General features: G+C 39.0%; 1 protein-coding gene across 1 annotated transcript in view; it reads right to left on the bottom strand.

Moving 5' to 3' along the window:
• Window positions 1-7,207: 7,207 nt before the first annotated feature.
• LOC124552727 (transmembrane protein 161B) overlaps window positions 7,208-26,617 on the bottom strand; it is a 102,423-nt gene continuing 83,013 nt past the window's right edge. Inside the window, exons 10-12 of the mRNA XM_047127067.1 lie at window positions 20,275-20,371; window positions 17,446-17,615; window positions 7,208-9,172 (exon numbers count right to left, since the gene is read on the bottom strand). Of these exons, the coding sequence (XP_046983023.1) occupies window positions 9,053-9,172; window positions 17,446-17,615; window positions 20,275-20,371 (387 nt within the window). The 3' untranslated portion in view covers window positions 7,208-9,052. The remainder of the gene's footprint in view (window positions 9,173-17,445; window positions 17,616-20,274; window positions 20,372-26,617) is intronic.

A 26,617-nucleotide genomic window follows, 5' to 3' on the forward strand; every position in this document is an offset into this window, starting at 1 on the left:
AGTATATGAATCAGGCGCTACAGACAACAAAATGGAATCATTCCTAAACACATTTTTCTATATCACTTCAATATTGTCTTTCCTCTTAAACATAAACACACCACAGCAAAAGAACCCAATAAGAAGCCATGGATAACAACTGGTGTAAAGATTTCCTGCAGAAGGAAGAGAGCTCTGTTGAAGTATCTAAAAAATAACAACCCCATCCCAATAAAGATATATCAAGCAATATGTCAACATCCTTAAAAAAGTCATAGCACTAGCAAACCGAATAGCAAATGACAACTATGTGGCAACATCCTGAAACAAAACCAAGGCAGTGTGGAACATCATAAGGAACGAAACAAATCAACAGCAGTAAACATAAAAACACTATTCTGATCCACATCAACACCAGAGTTACTAATCCACAAGAAATGCAAATATTTTCAACAATTACTATGAAAATATTGTTAAAAATCTGTTATAAACCATCAACAAGCCCACACCCAACAGACAAAACACAATAACAACTCCTGTAGAATCTATATTCTTCTGGGAAACTACTGCTGAATAAATTGTGCCAAGTGCAAAGTACCTCAAGAATAAATTCTCATCTGGAATCAATGACATCCCAGATTTCATCATCAAAAACTGCATAAACAAAATAGCTGTCCCACTCTCAAATGTGTACAATTCACCGTTGATGGCAGGTACATTTCCAAACTGCACGAACGTGGCTAAAGTCGTCCCAATCTTTAAGGTGAAAAACTCAACGCAGAAAACTACAGACACACATCGCTATTACCTGTGTTTGGTAAACTTTTGGAGAGATTAGTTCACCAAAGACTAATAAATTTTCTTGATAAGAACCAGATACTCCCTGATGCCCAGCACAGTTTACGAAAAAACAAATCCACGACAACTGCCATATATGAGTATTTACACTCCACCCTAGATGCTCTAGACAAAAAACAAAAAGCAGTTGGGATCTTCCTAGATTTGTCCAAGGCATTTGATATCATAGACCACAAGATTCTTCTCAACAAACTGGAGTCATATGGCATCAGAGGCACCCCACTAAACTGCTTCAGCTCATACCTGACAAATAGGAAACAAAAAGTGTCAATAAAACATAACAATCAAGGACATATCGAAACATACTACTCAGACTATTGTAATATTACACAAAGCGTGCCCCAAGGCTCAATACTTGGACCAGCGCTCTTCCTTGTGTACATAAATGACCTACCGTCAAACATCAATGCCAGCACCAGTACACTCTTCGCAGATGATACCAGTATCCTCATAACAAGCAAAAATGAACATGAACTCCAAGAGGCCATAAATGGAAATACAGATGAACTTGGTGATTGGTTTGAGAAAAACAAGCTCATAGTTAACACAAAGAAAACCACTTACCTAAACTTCCACCTAAGAACAAATAAATTTATGCCCGATATGAAATTATGCGGTTCCCAAGTAAAGAAACAAGATTTCTAGGCTTATAGATCCAGGAAAATCTAAAATAGTGAACACACATCAATAAAACTAATAGTAAGCTAAACAAAGTGTGCTATGCCCCACGAATCCTCGCATACTGCACAAGCCCAGAAACTGTTCACACAGCCTACTATGCAAAATTCCACAGTATAATGCAGTATGGTATTATATTCTGGGGAGACTCTACACATAGCCCAAACATTCTCCTCACCCAAAAGAGAGCTATAAGAATAATGAATAAGGCACAGCCGACTGACAGCGGCAGACACCTCTTCCAAAAGTTGCTCATCCTACCCCTTGGCAGCTTGTTTATACTAGAACTATGCAAATTTGTAAAAAGTAATATTACAAAAATTAATAAAAATGTAAATGTCCATGACTATGGTACTAGGCAGAAAATGAAACTCCATGTTAAAGAAATGCGCACCTCTGCCTTTAAAAACTCTCCCTTCAACAAAGGCATTAAAATATACAACTGCCTCCCATCAGAAATAAGAAACAGTAAGTCCCCGACTGTATTTAATAAAAAATTAAAATTATTCCTACTTCATCATTATTTCTACAGTGCAAGTGAATTTCTGCTCCACATGGGTGGTAAGAAACATGTAACAAACTGCAGCAAAGAATTTTGTAAAGAGTAAAACATTAATGCAAGTATGTGCAAAAATCTTGCATCTATATTATTGCTACAAAGTAAATTAAGTGCAGAAAGAATATCCAACCAGGTACTGTTGTGTATGTGTGTGATAGGAATGCAGCACTAAAATACAAATGTATAACTTGAGTATGTAATTTGTGTGTTCATAACTTCTCAGAAAATATGTATGTAAACTCATGTTTGTGCAAACTTTCGGCATATTACTTCATGCCAGCAAATTATCATAATGTCCAACATCAAATGTATGTTTGTGCATCACCATGTGCATGTCATGCACAGTATTGATTCAGAAGAGAATAAATAAACAATATATAACAAGTTGATGGGCAAAAACACATTTAATATGAAGCCAGAAATTTTAAAAACAAGGCTACAGCAGATTTTGTGGGGGAAATGCTATTATTCAATAGAAGAATTCATAGAGGATGAAATGATAGTTTGAACAAGGGGTAATGAAGTGTTAGATTTTATTGTACAAAACTGTATTATTACTATTATTATGCTATTTGTTAACATTGCCTGCTCTTTGTCTGTTGTAAAATTTTACTGCAGGTTTGATGTGTCTCCTGTACCTGAATCAAATGATTTGTATTATATATGTTATGAAATAAGGAAATCACCATTCACAATACCTTCTGGCAATCTGTCCACGAAACTCTCAGGTATCTCTAAAATAGTTTGTGCTGACATGCGGTAGGAAATAGCTGGAATTTTTGACCAAAGACTTTGTGTGAGTGTGTGTAGCCATGGATTGTGAAGTGGAACAATAACTGAAATGGTATGCTCACTAGAATTGCCTTCCTGTTTGTGCTTTAAAAGAAATGTCCATAACAATGTGCAAGCAGTGGTAACTTAAGTTGAAAAGGCATTATTTCCTCTTACTGTGTGTGCTATACCTGCAGTATTTTACTTTGATAAAATACTTGTGCAGCAGCACCCGCAACCACAGAAAACAAAAGCATTCTAAGAACAAACACTATCAAATATTCCATCACACTTTCTCATTTCTCTTCACGCAAGACTAACTTCAGTTATGGAACTCTGACAAATGATTCATCTGAACTATTTCTTACAAACTGGCCAGCTGTGCTGTTGGCACAAAAGGTTACAGAATGCCAATAACATGAATACATATATAGCAGCAAACATCAAGTCAATCTCAGGAAAAAAAGTGTCATCTACTGAAATTATTCTTAAAAATGAAGTATGCTCCTAGCAGAATGAAGTGCCAGCAGACAACACTTTCAAAAAGCACACAATATTTTCAGTCACTAAATAAATGAGAAGAATTACAGCTTTTGAGCTGATTTAGAGTTTGGATGTGTGGCTTCAAACGTAATTTTGTTTGCCATTGAAAATAGCATTACACAAACAATGAACAATTTTTAACAGAGGAAAGTCAAAGCTAAGGTACGTTTGGTAGTTCTCACTGAGAGTAGCATTTTGTGAATCAGACTTGCATAAAGTTAAGGGCAAAGAATAATTAAAATTTCTCAGGCTGTTTTATTCATAACACAATTCACTGTTTCAAGAGCTCATTCGTGATGGATAAGCTTAATAAAACTCCATTTCCTACAATCCTAATATTCCTTTTTGTCAATAAAAGGAAACTGTTTCTTGTAAATACAGTGATTACCAATTATGTACTTGTCTCATTACTCAAAACAACTCTAGAAGAGTGTTTTTGCTGCTTTAAGGTAGAGATAAAATCATGAACAAAATGTATCAAGTAATTACGCATTCAAAATTTTCTGTATTATGAAAAAATTATCTTATAGTTGAAACTCACCAGCTCTCTTAACAAAAATAGTAGCTTTGAGAGAGAACGACCGGTCAGCACAAGCACAGACAAGAGCTTGAAAGCAAAGAAATGAATGGTCCTCAACTCGTGCTTCCACTTTTTCTGATTTTTTCTTCTTTTACTTTCAAATGTTGCTATTTTGGTCTCAAGATAAAACTGCATTGTCACTGGAAACCAGTTGGGGCAAAAAATAGATATAGCAGTTTAATAATAGTTCATTGGTAATACAGACTGTACAACTGTTTCTAACAGCTGTTTTCATGATTGGATATATGGAAGTGGAGAATGAAAAACCACTTCTGAGATCGGAATTAACACTTTAGAAGCAGCACTTTCATTACAGCTGTCTTATTATCAGCAGGAATGGGAATTTGTGGAAATTCTTGTGTCTACTACAGTGGCACCAGAAGCTATCAGAGACAATACAAAATGTTATTCAAGTAACCACAGTACACTAGTCACTACATAAAGCAGCAACTGAAAACCGATGGCTCTTCCCCAAGGGAATGGACCCACTGAAGTAAGCAATCAGTTATGAAACTGAAATGAAAGAGACTTAGGCTCCAATACAAGAATTATTGGTGGAATCAAAATTATTGAAAAGTAATGAGCAAGATATTGGAACCCATCTTAGAGAAGGAGAATGAAGGATGATGGGAGGAGGACTGAGGAACTCTTCCTTTGATGCAGCAGCCAAAAATTCGACAGAAGCTGAAGAGCAAAATAATGCAGTTGGTGGGCCATGTAACCTGTACACCAGAAGAAAGGTGATGAAGGCACGTGAGGGGAAACCAAACACCAGGCTCCCCAGAGGAACAACAAGACAATGCCGGCAGTCCTGCAGACTAAAAACACCTGGAGGAACCAAGCACAAACAGAAAGGAGCACGTGGTCTGCATGGCCAGATTGCTGTATATATATGTAAGTAAACTATTCTCACAAAACAATCAGTTATTCCATCTTTGCAGAATAAATAATGGAGATGAAGAGCCTAATGATGTTACTGGGGAAACATCCAAAGCTGATGTATAGCGTTTTCATCCATTCCGTTTTAAATGCAAAATTTATTCTTTCTTCCAAGAACAATGACTACCTTATCAGGAATATTACAACCTGTTTGCATCCTGATTAGGAGAAATTAGGCTTAATTTGTATTGTATTGATCTCTGTAATTAAGTTACCTGAAGTAATACATTATCAGTGAAAACATTTAAGAATTCACAAAGGGAATGAGTTTAGTGCACTGTTCACAACTCTGTGGAAGACAATCCGTAATATTGAGCTTTGGCTGAAACTAAATCTGCAATTGAGCCAAGACAGCTGTGTTAAGCTGGTCAACTGCTGCTCAAAGCCTTAAATAAGTGTCGGGAAAATGGGGCTGTGGTCAGCACACATTTTCCCTGAACATTAATGTTGGTGTTACAAAGGGACATAGTCTTCCACATCTGCTGTTCTATCTATACATTGAAGAGGCAATGATGGAAATAAAGGTTCAAGAGTGGAATTCAAATTTGAGGTGAAACGACATCAATGGTATGATTTGTTAATGGTATTGCTATCCTCAGTGAAAGTGAAGAAGAATTACAGGATCTGCTACACGGAATGAACACTAATGACTACAGAATATGTACTGAGAGTAAATCTAAGGACGACGAAAGTAATGAGAAGCACCTGAAGTTATGGAATTCTGCAACCCACAACAGATGGAGCAAGGACATAAAAAGTAGTCTAGCACTGGAAAAAAGGGCATTCCTCGCCAAGAGCAGTCTATTAATATCAAACATAGGCCTTAATTTGGGGAAGAAATTTCTGAGAATGTACGTTTAGAGCATAGAATTGTATGGTAGTGAAACACGGTGAGAAAACCGGAAAAGAAGAGAATTGAACATTTAAGATGTGGTGCTACAGAAGCAAGTTGAAAATCAGGTGGACTGGAAAAGCAATATAACTCAGCTGACCGACTGTCTTTTTGATGTTCTACAGGGGCAGGGACTAGACCCAAAGACAATAAGCCTCTTCAAGCAAACACTCAGACACAAAATCAAGAGTAAAATTTATGAGATAAATATAAGTATTCATTGCAATATTAAAACCGGTATTCGCCAGTGAGGTGCACTGTCAATACTCCTCTTCAACCTCATCCCAAGTAATGTCATCAGGAAATGGGGAAAAAAAGTAGAAGCCCAAAAACTCTGGATACCTACTCAAGTTTGCTGGACTAAAGATGACATTAAGATCGCTAAGGTAAGGAACGAGGCGGTTCTCCCCAAAATCGACAAGGAAAGGAATACATTGAAAACACTGAGAAGAAAGAGAGAAAGCATGGTAGGACATTTGTCAAGACATCAGGGAATAGCTGCCATTGTACTAGAGGGAGCTGTAGAGGGTAATTCGGTAGAGGAAGACGAGAGATTGGAATATGTCCAGTAATTAACTGAGGCTGTCGGTTGCAAGTGCTACACAGAGATTAAGCTGGAAAAAAAAAATAAATAAATGTTGGCGATGGAAACTACTACTCTTTCGAGTAGCTTCTGTATTGTCTCCATATTGCAGAGAAGACCCATTTCCAGTAGCCCCACTGAGGGAAATTTCCCAGTGACACCAAAGATCGAACCTGGGTCATCAGTGTAGCATCAGATGCACTGTCGGCTCAGCCACAGCAGTGTTTCTGAGTTGTGGCTGCAATTTCAGTGCTCAATTAACACTGACAAAAATCAAGACAGTCACCAAGCTGTGCTGGAGGTATGTGGTGCATGAAGACTACATATGTGGGATATCTGAAAGGATGGATAAGAGAATTTCATTTGTTACAAACTATAATCTGTTACTCGATAAAGGTGCTCACTGTAATTTGCTGTTGGTATACTTTACAGGCGTAGCCTGCAGTGGCTGTTTCAGAGAGAGAGAGAGAGAGAGAGAGAGAGAGAGAGAGAGAGAGAGAGAGAGAGAGAGAGAGATGTTAATGACATACTTAAAATGTAGACACAAAATGAATTTGTGATTGGTGAATATGACCATCAAAGTATATATGGTGTTAAAATTATTGACATTGATGGGAGACCTTAAGTCTCATTGAATTTTGTCACAGAGGATGATCAAATGTGAGAGGATGATCAAATGTGAGCACAGAGTTAGTATACGTATGAAGAATAGAGAAAGAATTCGTAAGTCAATTGGTAGGAAAAAAATAATGATGCCTTTGCCACAGTGGAGCATGCGAGCTATTTGAAATATGCTATTTTATTCACAAATGTTACTATTACATTTTGTAGATGTATTACAGTTAACTGGTTTTGATTAATGAGTTATCATAAGAACTAAAAACTAGAAAAGATAAAAATGAAAGATTACCATTAAATATAATCTGCTATAAAAATTTAAAAAGTGCAAACTGCAGAGAAAGATAATAAGATACTCTGTATTGTGTCACAGGGGCAATAGATATCAAGTGATTATGAAGCATTCACTGCAGTCATTTAAAATTAACTGCCACAGTTGATCACGTGTTGTACCTCAAAACTGAAATAGCTATGTTTCTAGAAGGCATGAGTATGCTTGGCTTTCATGTGGGAGAAGTGCAATGTAAACAGTTGTTTATGTTTAAAAAATACATCATCACCACTTTCAATTTGCTCGAAATATAATCAACAACAGAGGATACTGAGAAAAATTTAGATAAACTGGGGCTACGAATCATATAAAATGAAACAAACATATTACCTAATTACATTTTACTTCTCACAAATGTAACCCACACTGGCTCCCACCTACAGTTCAAGTGTCCACAATGGGTGCTTCATAATAACTTCACACGTTCCTTGCATAACATTATACCGGGTTGATTTTTGTTTCTGTCTTTAGCATCCACTTCTCAATGTTTCTGTTCTAGTTTAAGTTTAATACAAATTTTGCATTTCTGTCTTCTCTGGTTTTTTTAGTTGTGATGATTCATTAGCATCTAAACCAATTAACTTTAACATATCAAACAATGGAAACTCCAAGTCGGAATATCGACAATATTAGGAAAAGCATAAATTTCTACGAATTGTAAAGATTACTTGTTGAGTTGCAGGCAGGCATAGTAAAAAGACTACTTACTACACACACAACTTTTGACCAGAGCCTTCTTCGGCAAAGAAACACATGCATTCACACAAGCAATACACTTCATGCACACATGACCACTACCACTGGCAGATCCAAACGGAAGTTCTGACAAGTTGGTGTTAAATATTTTGTTGCTCGACTTCGCTATTCTGAGTGTGTCTCAGTAAACCAGAATTCGTGTCAGAGCTGCCAGCAGTAGTGGTCGTCTGTGCATGAGGTGTGCTCATTTGTGTGACACTGTGTGTGTGTGTGTGTGTGTGTGTGTGTGTGTGTGTGTGTGTGTGTGTGTTCGTTCTTGCTGAGGAAGGCTTTTGCCAAAATCTATAAAATGTAACAGCCTTATCATTGTACCTATCTGCAACTCAATGGGTCATTTTTACGGTGAAGTACCAATCTATCCTTTTCCTAATACTGTTAACTTTAATATTTGCCAAATGTGATCGACACACTTGTGAATAAAAGAGCGCATTCTAGAAATAAACTTGTGGAATTTACTTGTCCATGTACAAGATTATGTGAGCTTGATTGCAGTCTGCAGTGGGTGACAAAGAAACAGGTAGAAAGCTGTGGCATTACACATCACCTTTAAATTACATTTTATCAATATTTCTTCCCAATATTACGTCAAGCTTTGCCTGGGGAAAGAAAACCTTATCTACAAAATGAATGAAGAGAGTACTACACAGAAAAGGTTTAGTGTGCAACACTAGAGTGGCAGTACCGAGCTCAACCAGTACTCCAAGTCCACATTCGCTTGTGCGCACGTCACTCGTACTGCCTATATTCTGAGCCTCGATGACACACCATTGCTCTTCCAGCGAGCAGTTTGCATTCTGTCAGCAGCCCGGGAGACTGCACGAGCTGCTACTAATGAGGCCCTACATTTGAGTCAGAGGTAACACACCACACAGATTTCTCTTATCTGCCCCGCCGCCGGAACGCCTTCTTCACTAAAGTCGGCCATTGTGACAATCTTCGTACTCGTTCGGTACGCGGGCGATGTACTAGGTGGATCTGAAGTAGGACTGATACAGCATGCCGAGTGAAGATGTAGAGAACCAGGAGAAGCACGTCCACCAGGTCATGAAGCCCAGCAGTCCGCGGAACACCTCTGTCGTGAACACCTGCAATGACAAGTGGAGCATTGTCTACCTGAATGACTCGCACACACGGCTGGGCACAAGACTAATACATTAATTAAGTTAACTTTTTGAGCAATGGATTAACTTTTAACTTGATTTTGAAGAAACATTAATGGGCTCTTTAACTTTCTTTGAATCCATTAATATTTAATTAGGTACCAACTATTTATGAAACAAAAGGCAACGTGCTGCCCGCGGAAATTGTCATGTAGGTCTGTGGATAAACTGGGGTGCGTGCGATTGATGCAAACAACTGAGTGCTAGTGAGAATACACACAACCACGATGTTATTGCATCTGGTGTGGTGGTCCTTCCATTGGCTCTTATGTGTAATTGAAGCCGATCGGAACATTCTCTGCTGTTTTAATGACCAGACAACTTGCCTGCCAAGCTACTCAGAATTCCAGTCTACATGACAGTCAAAAAATTTTATGTGGTTTACTGTAATGTCACCATGTTTCTGGTAACGACCATGGGAGGCCAAGTGCAATAATGTCGATGGAGGGTAGTAACTTGGGGCTGCCTGTTTACCATTGTTTGTTTACAAAGTTCGTCTTTAGTATTATTTTTTGATAGCAGATTGACTGTGGAAACTAAATCGTGGAATCATATTCTAGCCCTACAACCGACGAAATCAATGGCTGCAATTAAGTGATCACATATTAATTTTACATCCCGATTGGGAGAACAAATACTTTTCAATTCGAAACAGTGATTGGCTAAAAAACTGACAATTAGAGCTCACACTTCGAGCTTTAACAATTTGAAACAACACGTAAGGGAAGCACACGGATCATGATACGTGCAGTTTGAATAAATAGTGAAAGCATGCTCTGTTGATGAAAGCACATCAATCTTGGGTACTCAGATATTAAGAGTGGAGCCAGCTGCAGTAATACAGTTAAAAATAATAGGACAGAAGCACTGGAGTACCTTTGGCATTGCTGCAACTGGCAGTCTAGTGTCTCAAGCCAGTGTGGATCAATGCATAGCAAACAAATTAATGATCAAAGATTAACTTCAACTTCTGATAGATCTCCTGTAAAGTAATGCTTTGACATCTTAAAAAAAATAACTTTTTTTAGCAAAGGATTAAGAATTAGCGAAGTTAACTTTTTCATTAACACTGCCCAGCTATGCTTGACACGAACCCCATCAAATGTGTTGCAGCACAAACTGATAATGTAACAAATATTATGAAACTTAACATAAACAAATACAAGAACATACAAAAGTGACAACACACAGAAAAAAAACATTACTGTGAGATTTCTAGCTTTTTCTAGGTTACAAATTCAAATTTCTCTGAACCAGCTTTTCTTGCCTGTGAGAGCAAGATTTACTTTACTTTTTTTCATGGCTGCAAATGAAAGCTTCCCATTGTTCCAAGTTCAGCTAGAATGAGAAAATGATACACAAAGTCTGGTAAAAAAAGAAACAGCAATTTTTGTTTTTCTTGAAGAATCTTTATTTAGTCATCAACATCAACTTTGTCCCCTTCACAGTAATCCCTGTCAGATATAATATCGTTGTGGCAGCATTTTTCCAATTTTGGAAACACTTGTGGAACTCTGTTTTTGCTATGGCATTCAGCTCCATCAGCAATTCTGTTTTTTCTCATCAATGGTGGCAAAACGATATGCTTACACGATTCTCATGTCGCAGGAAAAAAACGATGGCTGAGGCAACATAACTCTCTCTCTCTCTCTCTCTCTTTTTTTTTTTTTATTTTTTTTTTTATTTTTATTTTATATTTTGTTTTTTTTTGGCCACAAATCATGAACAAGCAGTGAGATGTGAGTCAGACAGTTCTCATGATGCAGTTTACGTGAGTGGTTCTGCCACAATTCTGGTCGTCTTCTGTGGATTGCTTCACACAAATGGTGCACAACTTCCAGGTAGTATTCCTTACTGACTGTATGACCTCAGGCAGGAATTCATTGTCCACTATACCACTGTAATTGAATGAAACAGTGAGAGTAACCTTCACATGTGGCTGCACTAACCAAATTTTTTTCGGTCTTGGCTCTTCAGGCAGTTTCTATTAGGATGATTGGACCTCAGTTTTGTCGTCATACTGTACACCCTTGTTTCGGTACTTGCCATAACCTTCTTTACAAGATCTGAATTACTGGCGACTTCATTCAGCAATTCCCGAGTGATGTCTGAGCGACATCATTTTTTGTCAAAATTCAAGAATTTTGGAGCAAACTTTGCTGCTACATGTCTCATGCCCAAAACATCTGAAAAAATTGCTTGGTGTGAGCGAAAGGATACATTGGCATCGTCAGCAACATCTGTGCTAGTGATTTGGTGTTTTTCCAGAACCGTTCACATTTTCATAAGGATGGTTAGAAGCTGTGTGTGGGTGCAGGAGGAGCTCATCGCAATTTGCGAACGGCTGAATGCGGCTCTGGCTACAGTTGGTCACCTTCGGGCTGCTGCCTCGGGTTGTGGCAGTGGCGGAAAATCTAATGGGATACCTCAGGTGCCGCTTGTGTCGCCCACAGGCTCTGCTTCTGAAGCACCTCCTAGGGGTACCCAACACGGTGGATCTGCCCTCATAGCAGGGCGAGTGGCAGGTGGTAACGTATTCACGTTACTTGAGGCGGAGGGCGAATGTGGAGACTGGCCACCTGGCCTTGCGCATTCACCCTGTGAGTGAACAAGTGACCGTTCCTTCAGCAGGGTCCGAGCAGGCACAGAGAGGGGGGGGGGGGAAGAGTTTATTGATTACTGGGAGCTCCAACATTAGGGGTGTTATGGAGCCCCTTAGGCAGACAGTGGTAAGGCCTGGAAAGAAAGCCAAGATAAGGAGACAGCCTTGCCTGTGGCTATTAAGTGTGCGGGGTACAGTCTTCTGCAAGTTGTGGCTCACGTCGGCACCAACAACGCCTGTTGCACGGATCCTGAGGCCATCCTCATTTCATACAAGTGGCAAACACAGCTCGCAATATGTGGCATTGTTCCCAGAATTAATCAGGATTCTTTGGATTGGGGCCGAGTGGAGGGACTCGACCAAAGGCTTCATCAACTCTATGATTGTCTTGGCTGCAGATTTCTAGACCTGCATTATCGTGTGGGGATTTTTCCGACCCCTTGATAGGTCAGGAGTTCTCTACACAAAGGAAGCAGCTAATCAGGAAGCACAGTACTTGTGAAGTACACATGAAGGTTTTTTAGGCTAGATTATAGTTTGAGGTTCTCTGATGAACACTTGCCAATCAATATGCAGCAAGGGAGTCGGATCGCATTGAGAGTAAAGACACTTTGACTGTCAAAGTTTTATCAGTAAACTGTTGTAGTATTCGTAATAAAGTTCCCGAATTTACCGCCTTACAGGGAAGTTCTCACACTCGGTTCTTGGGACCGAGAACTAGCTGAAATCCAAAGTGGAAAGCTCCGAGACATTTAGCGAGTCATGGAATGTATATTGGACGTACAGATTAGAGGCCATACAAGGACGAGTGTTCATTGCAGTTGACAAAAATATTGTCTCTACTGAGATCGAAGTCGAGTGTGAAGTTATCTGGTGGCACATAAAAGGTGCAGGTGAAACCAAGTTAATTATTGGATGCTTTTACCAGCCACCGATTCTGCTATTCGAAGATAGTCTATAGTCACTAGCGTGTAAATATCCAGATCATGCAATGCTAGTTGAAGGCAACTTTAACCTACCGAGTATAGACCAGGAGGCCTATGGACTCATTGCAGGGGGTACAGACAGACAGACAGTTGTGCAAGATACTTCTGAACCATTTTCTGAAAACTGTCTTGAGCAGCTTGCTCGGCAGCCCGTATGTACTGGAAATATCTCGTACCCTGTAACTGCGAATAGGCTGGATCTTATCAACAGTGTTAGTATAGAAACAGGGATTAGTGATCATATTGTCATTATATCAACTGTGGTTACAAAAGTTGGTAAATCAGTCAAGAAGGCTAGGAGTGTGTTTTTACTAGATACAGCAGACAAGCAGTTGTTAGCATTTCACTTACACAATGAACAAACACCACTTAGTTCCAGTAACATGGACGTAGAGGGTTTAAGCAGACTGGAAATTGTGGTCTGGAGAGTTATGTGGTTAAGGGATGGAAAACACCAACCACAGTTAAATAACAAAATTTGCAAGATGCTGAGGAAACAGAGGCTGCTGTACTCACAGTTCAAAAGAGAATGCACAAATAATGACAAGCAAAACTTAGTAAAGAGTCATGTGTCAGTGAGAGATCTATGCGTGAAGCATGCAACAAGCTTCCATTCAGTCCCTTGTTGACCAGTCTGGAGTGGCAATTGAAGATAGCAAAACAAAAGTTGAAGTATTAAATTTCACATTCAAGAAATTGTTCACACAAGAGAATCATACAAACATACCATCACTTGACCATTGCACAGACTCTCGGGTGGGCAACATTCTAATATGCATCCCTGGCACAGAGGAACAACTAAAGGAGTGAAAAACAGGTCTGGATGGAATCCCAATTCAGTTTCACAAAAAGTACTCTAAGGCCCCGTATCTAGGTTGCATTTATCATGAATCTCTTTCCCAGTAAAAAATTACAGATCAATACCCCCAACATTGATTTGCTGCAGAATCATCGAACATATTCTCAGTTTGAATACAATAAACCATCTTGAGACTTAGAAGCTTTGTCCAAGAATCAGCATGGTTTTTAGGAAGCATTGCTCTTGTGAAACTCAGCTTGCCCTTTTCTCACATTACACATGGTGAACTATAGATGAAGGGCAACAGATTCCATATTCCCAGATTTCTGGAAAGCATTTGACACAGTACCCCACTGCGGGCTGTTAACTAAGGTATGAGCATATGGAGTAAATTCACAGATATGCGAGTGGCTCAAAGACTTCTAAAGTAATAGAATCCAGTATGTTGTTCTGGATGGCAAGTGTTCATCAGAAACAATGGTATAGTCAGGAGTGCCCAGGGAAATGTGATAGGAACACTGTTGCTCTCTATATACGTAAATGATTTGGTGGACAGAGTAGGCAGCCATCTGCAATTGTTTGCTGATGATGCTGTGGTGCACGGTAAGGTGTCAAAGTTGAGTGACTCCAGGAAGTTATAAGACAACTTAGACAAAATTTCTAGTTGGTGTGATGAATGGCAGCTAGCTCTAAATGTGGAAAAAAGAAAGTTGATGCAGAAGAGTACGAAGAACAAACCTGTAATGTTCCTATCCAGTATTAGTTGTGTCCTCCTTGACACGGTAAAGACAGGTAAATATCTGGGTGTAATGTTGCAAAGCAATACGGAATATTCTATGTTTTTTGGTCTCCAATGTGAAGTACTGGAAGATTAATGCAGTTTCATCCCCCTCGCTACACACACTATACGAAGGGGCTTCTTTCCCCCACACCCATCGTGCGTAGATGTTCCTTAAAGTTCCCATGACATTTCACTACATCTACATATATACTCCACAAGCCACTGTACAGCGTTTGGTGAAGGGCACCCTGTAACATAACTAGTCAATTCCTTTCCTGCCAACTTGCAGATAAAGTGAGGGAAAACACAACTGTCTATACACCTCCGCATGAGCCTTCATTTCTTCTACCCCATCTTTACGGTCCCCAAGCGAAATGTATGTTGGCGGCAGTAGGATCGTTCTGCGGTCAGCTTCAGCTTCAAACGCGGATTTTCTAAACTTACTCGGTAGTGTTCTTCAAAATAAATTTCTTCTACACAACCCTCCCCCCCCCCCCCCCTCTCAGGGATTCCCAGTTACGCTTCGAAATCATGCTGATTGAACCTACCAAAACAAATCTAGCATCTCGTCTCTGAATTGCTTTGATGTCTTCTTTCAATCCGACCTGGTGCAGATCCTGAATACTCTAGCAGTACTCTAGAATATGTCGCACTAGCGTCCTATATGTGGTCATCTTCACAGGTGAACTACACTTTCCTAAAATCCTCCCAATAAACCAAAGTGGACTATTCGCCTTCCTAACATAATCCTCTCATTCTCATTCCCCCCCTTATTTTTTTACATTAAGAACCAGTTGCCATTCCATCAAACCAACTAGAAATTTTGTCTAGGTCATCTTGTATCAACTTACAGTCACTTATCCTTGACACCTTCTTGTACACCACAGCATCATCACCGAACAACTGCAGATTGCTGCCCACCCTGTCTGCCAAATCATTTATGTATATAGAAAACAGCAACAGTCCTATCACTCCTTCCTGAGGCACTCCTGCAGTAGTCCTTCCACGAGTTTAGTCTGTCTCCCACTCAATCCCAGGTTTACAGAACTTCCCTTAAAACGTGTCTTTTGCATAATTATGTTGCCACGACTTTCTCTTTGGATCGCATTCCATTGCTCTGTGCGCTGTTTCCTGATCCACCTACATAGTTTATATTTTACCACTGTCTTAGCTACAGTTAAGACAGTTTCCAGTCCAACAGACAGAGTCGTCACACCTGCCCCAGTCAGCCTATCGGCTCATTCACTGGCGATGATTCCTGATTGACCAGGGAACCACAGCAAGGTTACCTTGTTGCTTCCCCTAGCCTCACAAGGGCTTCACAGCATTCTGTGAAGATCTTTTGATCTTGCTGCACAGGTTGACTGAGATTTCGGAGTTGCTCAGGTGTCTGAATAAACAAAGATGCTGCAGTCATTATAGTGCCTGCACCAATTATCCTCTGCACATACACTGACGGCAGATATTCCCGACCGGAATACTGAGGTCTGCTTCTGTAGACAGATGCTCTCTCTAGTCTAGCTGTACTCCGTAAAACCCAGCACCCACACCTTTGTTTTGATCCATCGGTAAACCAGAATAAAGTTTGGAAGGTAGGAGACGAGATCCTGGCAGAAGTAGAGCTGTGAGGACGGGGCGTGAGTCGTGCTTCGGTAGCTCAGATGGCAGAGCACTTGCCTGTGAAAGGCAAAGGCCCTGAGTTCAAGTCTCAGTCGGGCACACAGTTTTAATCTGCCAGGAAGTTTCATATCAGCGCACACTCCGCTGCAGAGTGAAAAGCTCATTCTGGAAACCAGAATATGTTTCAATTGTTATGGTAAAAGGTTTATCAAAGCAGCTGGAAGTTGTTATATAATCATCATTTCACCAAACATTCCTATATTTACCACATTCCCCATATTGGTGTGGTGGATTTTAGGATAGGATATCCAAAAGGTATCCAGTAATTTGCAGTTTTTAGCTTGACTGCATCTGCCACCCCTCTATTTTAACCCACAGGTGTAATAGGGGCACGTTCTGCAAGGTCTCCATTCCAGCAATGGATGACCTGCTAATTCCACCTCTTAAGGCTAAGCACACAGTAATGTCTCAGAATCTGCAACTTGCCAAGCTCCTTAGCTGCCACCTTCTGTTCTACTTTGCGTTCTACCACACTGCAGCATAAATGATCGTAGGTCTTATTACAATGGTGGGTATCCAGACAGAATACCTCTCTCCAAGGTCGACCATAACGTGCAGAATATGATAGGGAAAGGTGAAGCAGCACAAAAGAGGAATTTTTTACCACCTTTTGGGGGAGCTCAGTAATAGCAAAAAAGAGAATGACTCCCAAATAACAGAATTGCTGTTGTTATCCTTTCTCACTACTTTCTAATGTAGAAGGTGATATTCTTTTTACCACAAATGGTATCACCTATTAGATTTGCCTTTCACACATTCACACTTAAAAAAAAAAAAAACCACTTTGATCATGCCTGCTGGATACATGACAGGCAGGATTTAAGAAATGCCAGTGTTCAATACTGTTATCACAGCTACTATTTTAGGTTTACCGTACTGCTGTTTCCTGCTATCTCGAAGAATCTCTACAAATTTAAAGATTTGTGATTTTGAGAGACAGTGAGTTGCCGAAAATGGGATGGATCTCCCGCTACCACGTAATATATCTTGCATAGCCTGTATCACTACTGAAACATGTACATAATGTGCAACTTGTATCATTATTGAAATGCTTACAGCTGCCTATATGAAATGTGTGTCTGGGGCATAGGTACCCAATCTGATATGGGTGCAGACTTTTTATTCATTGCACATTTCTAGTAATGGCTATCTGCAACTCTACTAACTTGAATGTAAAACATTGCAGAGGGAGAGGCAGGCTACTTTGTGCAACTCTGTACCTTGTCCTATGGGAGGGACAAGGACATGTATGAATGAAGAACTCTTGCACATCCTTCTCATAACCTTTCTTTGAGTGTCAACACCAACAACAAGAACAGGTAATCTGCTGGGTGTTTTGTTGTGCTGTACCTGTTTGAGGGAGTTGAGGGCGAGAGCAAACTCCTGGGCGGACTGCCTGATGGACTCGGTACCCTCAGTGCCGGACACGGACGGTCCCTGCAGAGGCGAAGAGGGCTTCGGGTTGTCCAGAGGTGAAAATCCAGTAGCAGGTGCCACCTGCCCAGTCCACGTATAGCCTCCTGCAAAATGAGGCAGGAATATCAATACTATTATTCTAATAATAAAATAATTATACTAATTTTGTGAACTGAGTAAACTCTGGGTGACCAGCAAGCTGTACTGATGCACCCACTACACAAAAATGGAGACAGAATTGATGTTAATATGAGGGTGGTTTGAAAAGTTCTCGGAACAGAATAGGAAAAAAGTACTTACTTCACTGAAACTTTATTTTATTTTTCAATGTAGTCTCCTTGTAGATTAATGCACTTGGTCCAACGATGTTCCAGTGTCTTGATCCCATCTCGAAAACAAGTTTTCTCCAGGCCTGCAAAATAGTTGTCAACTCCAGCTATCAATTCTTCATTTGAAGTGAATCTTCGTCCACTGAGAAAAATTTTCAGTTTTGGGAACAGATGAAAGTCTGGTGGAGCTATATCAGGTGAATAAGGTGGTTGTGGCAACAATTCATACCTCAGTTCGTGCAATTTTACCAGGGTGATGGCACATGTGTGGGCGCGCATTGTCTTGATGGAAGATGACTTTCTTCCTCGCTAAACCTGGCCTTTCGTGTACCTTCTGTTGCAATTTGTCCAGGAGGTTAGCATAGCATTCTCAAGCAATTGTTTGCCCAGTGGGGAGATAATCTACAAACAGAATCCCCTTCGCATCCCAGAACACTGATGCCATGACCTTTCCCACCAAAGAAATTGTCTTTGCTTTCTGTGCTGGCGGAGAATCGGCACGTTTCCACTGCTTTGACTGGTGTTTTGTCTCTGAGGTATAGTAGTGCACACAAGTTTCATCTCTGGTCACAAACCAGTGCAAAAAAAACCTTGCTCTCTTCTCCTTAAATGGGCCAAACATTGTTCCGATATTTGCATTTTTGATCCAGTGTCAAAGAGTTGTGGCACCCACTTGCAGATAATTTTTTCATTTCTAATTCTTCAGTTAGAATGTGATGTACCCTTTCAGATGACATCTGACAAGCTTGAGCAATTTCATGCACTTTCACTCGGCGATCCTCCATGGCCATTTTGTGCATTTTTGCAATGATTTCTGGTGTAGTGACACATCTTAGCTGACCACTGCGTGGATCTTCATCTAAGCTCTCCCGACCAAATTTAAATTCATTTGTCCACTTAGAAACAGTTGAATATAAAGAAGCAGAGTCCCACAGTGTATTCTCGATTGGTGTGAATGACCTTTGCTTTCATACCTTTCTTTACTTAGTACTTAATCACTGCTCGAATCTCTATGTTTTTCCATCTTCGCAAATCACTATGCGGGAACAACAACAGAGCCACGTCACCGCCACAGCTCTGTTCCAAGAGCACTGACGTGGCACGGGTTTACAGGCAACAGTCCAATGAATTATCACGTGAACAACTCGTTGTGCTGGCACTGACCTCTCATCTCATCTTCACAATTTTTAAAAAAGCGATATGTTGGCTCTGCAAATCATAGAAATGAAGATAACTCAGGAACTAAAGGAACCATTCTTGTTGATTATTCATAACTAGGTGGAGAAAAAAATCTCTTATTTTATGGCCAATTTGGTATTATTTTTTCCAATCCCGGTGTTATTTTTCCAGTGTCAGTACAATTTTTTCACCAAATTCAATAATATTTGCTTACCTTTTTTTGTCAATTGGACTGTTATTTTTTTCTCCTTTTCCATGTTATCTTTTTTCAATTTCAGTGTTATTTTTATGAATGTCAATACTATTTCTTGCAATTTGCATTGTTGTTTGCTGAATTCAAAATTTGTATCAAATTTGGTATATCTTTTTGCAAATTTTCAAGTTATTTCTTGCCAAGTTCAGAATTTTTTCAAATTAAATAATTATTTTTATGAAATTGTTTCATATTTTTCCTTATTTCTGTGCTTTTTCCCAAATTTGATTTTTTGCCAATTTTGGTGTTATTTTTAGCAATTTGTGTTATTTTTTGGCGGTTTTGGTATTATTTTTTGACTAAATTGGTTTTAATTTTTGCCCAATTTGGTGTTAATTTGATGCTACTCTTTTCAGATTTGGTGTTACCTTTTTTCTATACTTGGTCATTTTCTTTGCCACATTCAGTGGTTTTCTTTTTTGCCAAATCTGTTTCTTTGCGTATTTCACTGGTATTTTTTTTTTTTTTTTTAATTTCAGTTTTTTTAGCAAAATTCGGTGGTTTTTTTTTTTTTTTTTTTTTTTGGTGCTATTTTTGACTAGTTCATTACATGGGAAATCAACTGTCATTTTAAGATTTTTAAGACTTATTACGCCGGGAAAGCCTACGTAGTCACATTTTAAGATTACACACAAACCTCAGGCCCAAGGGAAAAACAGGTAAAATCCAATTTAAACATTCAAATACTGGTAAACTTGTCCTCAAATTTATAACATTTTGTTTATACAGGAATAGGAAAAAATTTGCAATATTTCATAAAGGCACTGATTTCACATTATTTTGCAAAAAACTGACAACTTTGCTTTACTTTACATGTTATCGTTAGTGTTTTTGGTAAATTTTCCTGTCTCATCACAACTATTTCCCTTTCTATTCTGTTATTTCACCTTCATTTTGGCTATTTTGGATGCTACAAAATGTAGTCTACTCATGTAAATAAACCACAAAGCAGAATCACACTCAACACATCTGTTGTACATTTAGCCAGCTGGTTTGACTCACCGAGTGTTTTGTACATCATCGTGAGGAAGAGGCACATGATGATCGGAGCAACATACTGGATAGTCACCACACACATGTAGTAAAACACAGCCGCTATCTGGAATGAACAGAAAAAAAAATAGCAACACTATCTCCCAAGCCACAATTTCACAAAATAAAGCTAGCAATAATATAAATTTAAAACTTTCAAAAACTGAGAAAAAATAAAACTGATTTTCACAACCACTGGATTGTTAGTCTCACTTGCCAACTATAATGATTACAGACAATAATTTTGTTACAATTAAATATATTTAGCTTCAAAGCAATTGCAAGAATTACTAGCACCACACACCTAGTTGGCAGTGTATCTTATGATTCCACAACAATTTGAAAATAAAAACACTTGTCTTTAATATTATGTGAATAGTCCTTGTGTTTATTCCATAAATCAGACACTTGTGTGAGGATACACTTGCTTTATGCATCCATAATCAGCCAGACAGTAATCTGACAGAGCTTGATACAACAACATCAAACTCAAAGAAAATATCAAGCCAAAGACCAAATGACCCACGAGGACACTGACAGACATCAACTTATGTTTCCTAAACAATTAACTCTTTTTTTTTTTAATTGTTAGAAAAGGAGTTACAATTAGTTTATTACACTGTAAAGTTTTTTTATAAAATTTATTACCGATTAAATTTTCTCATATATTATCACCAATAATATTTCAAACAATATCAAAAACCATGTAGATGAAATGGGTAAACAAGCAGAAAATATGCAACACTTAACACACTTTCTGAACAGCTGTAGTGAGATTTGAGACTTTCAGAGATGACGATCAAACAACTGGTGCCAAATAGAAGAATGCAACAATAAGCACAGTGAATAGGCGAAAAACATTTGGTCTAAATGGAAACAGAAAAACTGAGAAAATCATCATAACGGTTGTAAGCTTATCGTGGTTCATAGAGAGCTGACTAATGAAATAAGAAATAAAATTCAAAAAACTGCAATCTTTCATAAACTGACTTTTCTAATATAAATATGTAATTATTTATTCATATGAGTTACATATTATATTTGTTGTTTTTGTGGTCTTCAGTCCAAAGACTTGTTTGATGCAGCCCTCCATGCTATTCTATCCTGTGCAAGACTCTTCATCTTGAGTGGCTACTACTGCAACCTACATCCTTCTGAATCTTGTTACTGTATTCATGTTGTTGTCTCCCTCTACAATCTTTACCCTACACACTTCCCTCCAGTACTAAATTGGGAATCCCTTGATGCCTCAGAATATATCCTATCGACCAATCCCTTCTTCTAGTCAAATTGTGCCACAAAGTTCCCTTCTCCCCAGTTCTATTCAGTACCTCCTCATTAGTTATGTGATCTACCCATCTAATCTTCAGCATTCCTCTGTAGCAGCACATTTCAAAAGCTTCTATTCTCTTCTTGCCTAAACTGTTTATCGTTCATGTTTCACTTCCATAGATGGCTACACTCCCTTCAAATACTTTCAGAAACGACTTCCTGACACTTATTATCTATACTCAATGTTAACAAATTTCTCTTCTTCAGAAACGCTTTCCTTGCCATTGCCAGTCTACATTTTCTATTGTCCCTACTTTGACCTCCATCAGTTATTTTGCTTCCCAAATAGCAAAACTCCTGATCTACTTCCCTCAGCATCACATGAGTTAATTTGACTACATTCCATGACCCTTGTTTCGCTTTGCTTTTCTTGATGTTCATCTTGAATCCTCCTTTTAAACCAGTTCCCATTCCATTCAATTGCAATGTCATCATTATTTCTTCTCCCTGCACTTTAATTCCTGCTCCAACTTTTTTGTTTTCTTTCCTTTATTGCTTGCTCAACATACAGATTGAATGACATTGGGGATAAGCTACAACCCTGTCTCACTCCCTTCCCAACCACTGCTTCCCTTCTGTGCCACTCGACTCTTATAACCACCATCTGGTTTCTCTACAAATTGTAAATAGCCTCTCACTCCCTGTATTTTACCCCTGCCACCTTCAGAATTTGAAAGAGAGTATTCCAGTCAACATTGTCAAAAGCTTTCTCTAAGTCTATAAATGCTGTAAACATAGGTCTGCCTTTCCTTAACCTATCTTCGATTAGTTGTAGGGTTATTATTTCCTCTTGTGTTCCCACATTTCTCCAGAATCCAAACAGATCTTCCCGAGGTTGGCTTCTACCAGTTTTTCCATTCTTTTGTAATGGGTTCACGTTAGTATTTTGCAACCATGACTTATTAACTGATAATTTGGTAATTTTCACACTGTCAGCACCTACTTTCTTTTGTATTGGAATTACTACATTCTTCTTTAAGTCTGACAGTATTTTGCCTGTCTCATACATCCTCCTAACCAGATGAAAGAGTTTTGTCATGGCTGGCTCTCCCAAGACTATCAGCAGCTCTAACGGAATGTTCTCTACTTCCAGGGCCTTGTTTTGATCTAAGTCTTTCAGTGTTTTGTCAAATTCTTCAGCAGTATAATACCTCCCTCCTGTTCCATTTCCATAATATTGCCCTCAAGTACATCACCCTTGTATAGATTCTCTATATACTCCTCCCACCTTTCTGCCTTGCCTTCTTTGCTTAGAACTGGTTTTCCATCTGAGCTCTTTGTATTCAAACAGGTGGTTCTCTTTTCTCCAAAGGTTTCTTTAATTTTCCTGTAGGCAGCATCTATCTCACTCCTCGTGATATATGCTTCTACATCCTTACATTTGTCCTCTAGTCATTCCTACTTAGCCATTTTGCACTTTCTGTCAATCTCATTTTTGAGACATTTCTATTCCCTTTTGCCTGCTTCATTCATTGCATTTTTATATTTTCTCCTTTCATCAATTAAATTCAATTTCTCTTGTGTCAGCCAAGGATTTTTATTAGGCCTCATCTTTTATGTACTTGATCCTCTGCTGCCTTCACCATTTCATCTCTCAAAGCTACCCACTATTCTACTCTATTCCGTTCCCCTGATCTTGTCAATCATTCCCTAATATTCGCTCTGAAACCATCTACAACCTCTGGTTCTTTCGGTTTTTCTAGGTCCCATTTCCTTAAATTCCCACCTTTTTGCAGTTTCTTCAGTTTTCATCTACAGTTCATAACCAATAAGTTGTGGTCAGAGTCAACATCTGCCCCTAGAAATGTCTTAAAATTTAGAATCTGGTTCCGAAATCTCTGTCTTACCATTAAATAATCAGTATGAAGCTTTCTGGTGCCTCCAGGTGTCTTCCACGTATACAACTTTCTTTCACAATTCTTAAACCCAAGTGTTAGCGATGATTAAATTATTCTTGCAAAATTCTACTAAGTGGCTTCCTCTCATTTTTTCCCCAGTCCATATTCACCTACTAATGTTCCTTTTATTCCTATCAAATTCCAGTCCCCTGTGACTACTAACTTTTCATTCCCCTTAACTATCTGAATTATTTCTTTCATCTCGTTATGCATTTTCCCAATCTCCTCATATTCTGCGGAGCTATAAACTTTTATTACTGTGGTGGGTGTGGGTTTTGTGCCTATCTTGGCTACAATAATAATGCGTTCACTATGCTGTTCATAGTAGCTTATCCTTGTTCCTATTTTTTACTAATTATTAAAACTATTCCTGCATTACCGCTATTTTCTTTCATATTTATAACCCTGTATTCACTTGACTAGAAGTCCTGTTCTTCCTGCTACTGAACTTCAAATTCCCACTACATTAACTTTAACCTATCCATTTCCTTAAAATTTTCAAACCTCCCTGCCCAATAAGGGATCTGACAGTCCACACTCCGATCCGTAGAACGCCAGTTTTGTTTCTCCCTATAAAGACCTTCTTATGCTTAGTTCTCGCCCGGAGATCCGAATGGAGGGCTATTTTACCTTTGGAATACTTTACCCAAGAGAATACCATCATCATTTAACCATACAGTAGAGCTGCAAGCACTTGGGAAAAATTACGGCTGTAGTTTCCCCTTGTTTTCAGCCATTCTCAGTACTAGCACAGCAAGGTCATTTTGGTTGATGTTAAGGGGTCAGATCAGTTAATCATCCAGACTGTTGGCCCTGCAACTACTGAAAAGGCTGCTGCCCCTCTTCATGAACCAAATGTTTGTCTGGCCTCTCAACAGATACCCAACCATTGTGGTTGCACCCACGGTGTGGGAATTTGTATCGCTGAGGCACACAAGACTCCCCACCAATGGCAAGGTCCATGTTTCATGGGGATTACCATATTTATTTTACAAAATTTGCTACTTATATCATGTGGTGAGAATCTATCATCTCTTAGAAAAGTAAGCCTCTTCAACAAACTCACACTACTCATTTAACTGATTCATTGTTGCTGCCGATGCAGATGGTAAATAAAGCTGTCAACCGGTCACTTCAGATGAGGCTGTCCCCATCTCTCCGTAACACACCTCCTTCCTAAGAGCCATGTTCAAATTGTTAAGTTTTGTTAGCGATTCTGTATTTATCACGACATATTAAGGAACTAGTACATGAATAAATGCCGAAAAATCAATATTTTAATTTATGTCTTAAAAATTTATCTGTAGTTTTCTGACCAAGAAAAAGTTTACTTAGAGGAAATCGTACAGAAGAAAGCCCCAAAATTAGAGCAATTTGAAAGTGACTGCATGCATGACAATGCTCTATTTCAGGCAAACAGCTCTCTTTTTAAAAAAAAGAATTCTGCTCTCACCACAAGTATTCTTTGCCGTTTGCTATAATGGAAGTTGAAAAACCTATATATTTAATCAAACAATGGAAAATCCAGAATGGGATGTAACGTGTGTGCATGCATGCGTGTGTGTGTGTGTGTGTGTGTGTGTGTGTGTGTGTGTGTGTGTGTGTCAGTCTGTCGCCTATTTTTGATGAAGGCCTTACTGGCCAAAAGCTTTATATGTGACAGTCATTTTGTTGTGCCTATCTGCGACTCAGCATCTCCACTATACAGTGAGTAGCAACTTTCATTTTTATAGTATTGTTAGTAACTCAGGATTATTAGAGAATTGTTTACAGGGTAGGACTCAAATGAGAGTTTTAAAAGCTGTATATGTAAATGGATACCAAAAATGGTCTCTGTAGGACTAAAACTTTAAAATAGGTGTGCTGGATGCTCTGCTATGTCATAGTGACAAAGTTTAAGTTTACGGAAATTGATGGGAGTGCCTGGTGGACTCACTATGCACAGAACTTTGTCATTGACCACAGGAGGCTCTTCAAAGCAGGGGAGTCAGTGGTGCAATCCACGAAAGAATCAAGAACAACACGCAGGAGAAGTAGTCTGAAAAGGAAAAGGGAGAAAGAAAAACAGCAGAAACAAGATGAATATGGACCTGGGAAGCATTAGTTTTAGCACAATAGACAGGGAAACAAGTTTTAACTTTAATCTGAATTTCCTTTTTCGATGTGCTGGTACATATTGCTTACAAACTATTACAGCACAATTTTTCATTGTCATTCCATTCTACAGCTGATGGTAGTCATTATTTGCAATTGTAAATTCATTCGGTGTTTTAGATAGAAGGCTGAAATTTTATATAGTAGTTTAAGACATAGTTTATTGAAAATGAGAGACATTCTAAAGAAAAACTATAAGTTGCTGAAATTTTTATAATCATTATTAACAATTTTTTGAACCATAATTTATGACAGCAACATCTTTTTGAAAGTCTGCTTTAAAGATAGTGGTGAAAAGAACTTCCATAAAAAATATGAAGATTTTACTTCATTTTATTTCGAGATATGCGTACCTGTGCTGTACATAAATAATTGATTTGCTTTGTTTCACTTGAAACACAAAATACAATTCAGAAGAAAAGCGTCGGAGCAAACTCTTCTCAGTAAAAAAATAATACAACTTCTCAGACACAAACAGGCACACATCTGGAATAAATGAAGTGGGACATGAAGCCTATGCCACTGATAACAACTAACAATGAAGGTAAAGCATTCGGAATAACTGGCCTACAGGTAAGTTTCTAGATGTCACTGGAAAGTCATATGTCCTGCACGGTGGCTTCCGACCGGGCTCTGACTGATGGGCTGCTAAGAGCCGGCACACAAATTGATGCAGAGCTCCAGTGGGGCTAACTGCCAACCTGTTGGCCTGCACTGCCCTATATAGCCGATCCAGTTCTGCACACATGCACAGTGGAGAAAACAAGTCCCTGGCACGTAGCACCTCCGTTAGGCTTCTCCTGACAGCTGTCATCGACTATTTATAGGGAGGCAACATCCTGTATGTACAAGCAAACTGGTGCTGCTTCAGTGTCTTTAGGCAAACAGCGTGTACACGGCATACACGTCACAATGTTCCCAAAAGACCT

The sequence above is a fragment of the Schistocerca americana genome, chromosome 10 (genome assembly GCF_021461395.2).
Source record: "Schistocerca americana isolate TAMUIC-IGC-003095 chromosome 10, iqSchAmer2.1, whole genome shotgun sequence".
NCBI classification, from domain to species: Eukaryota; Metazoa; Arthropoda; class Insecta; order Orthoptera; family Acrididae; genus Schistocerca; species Schistocerca americana.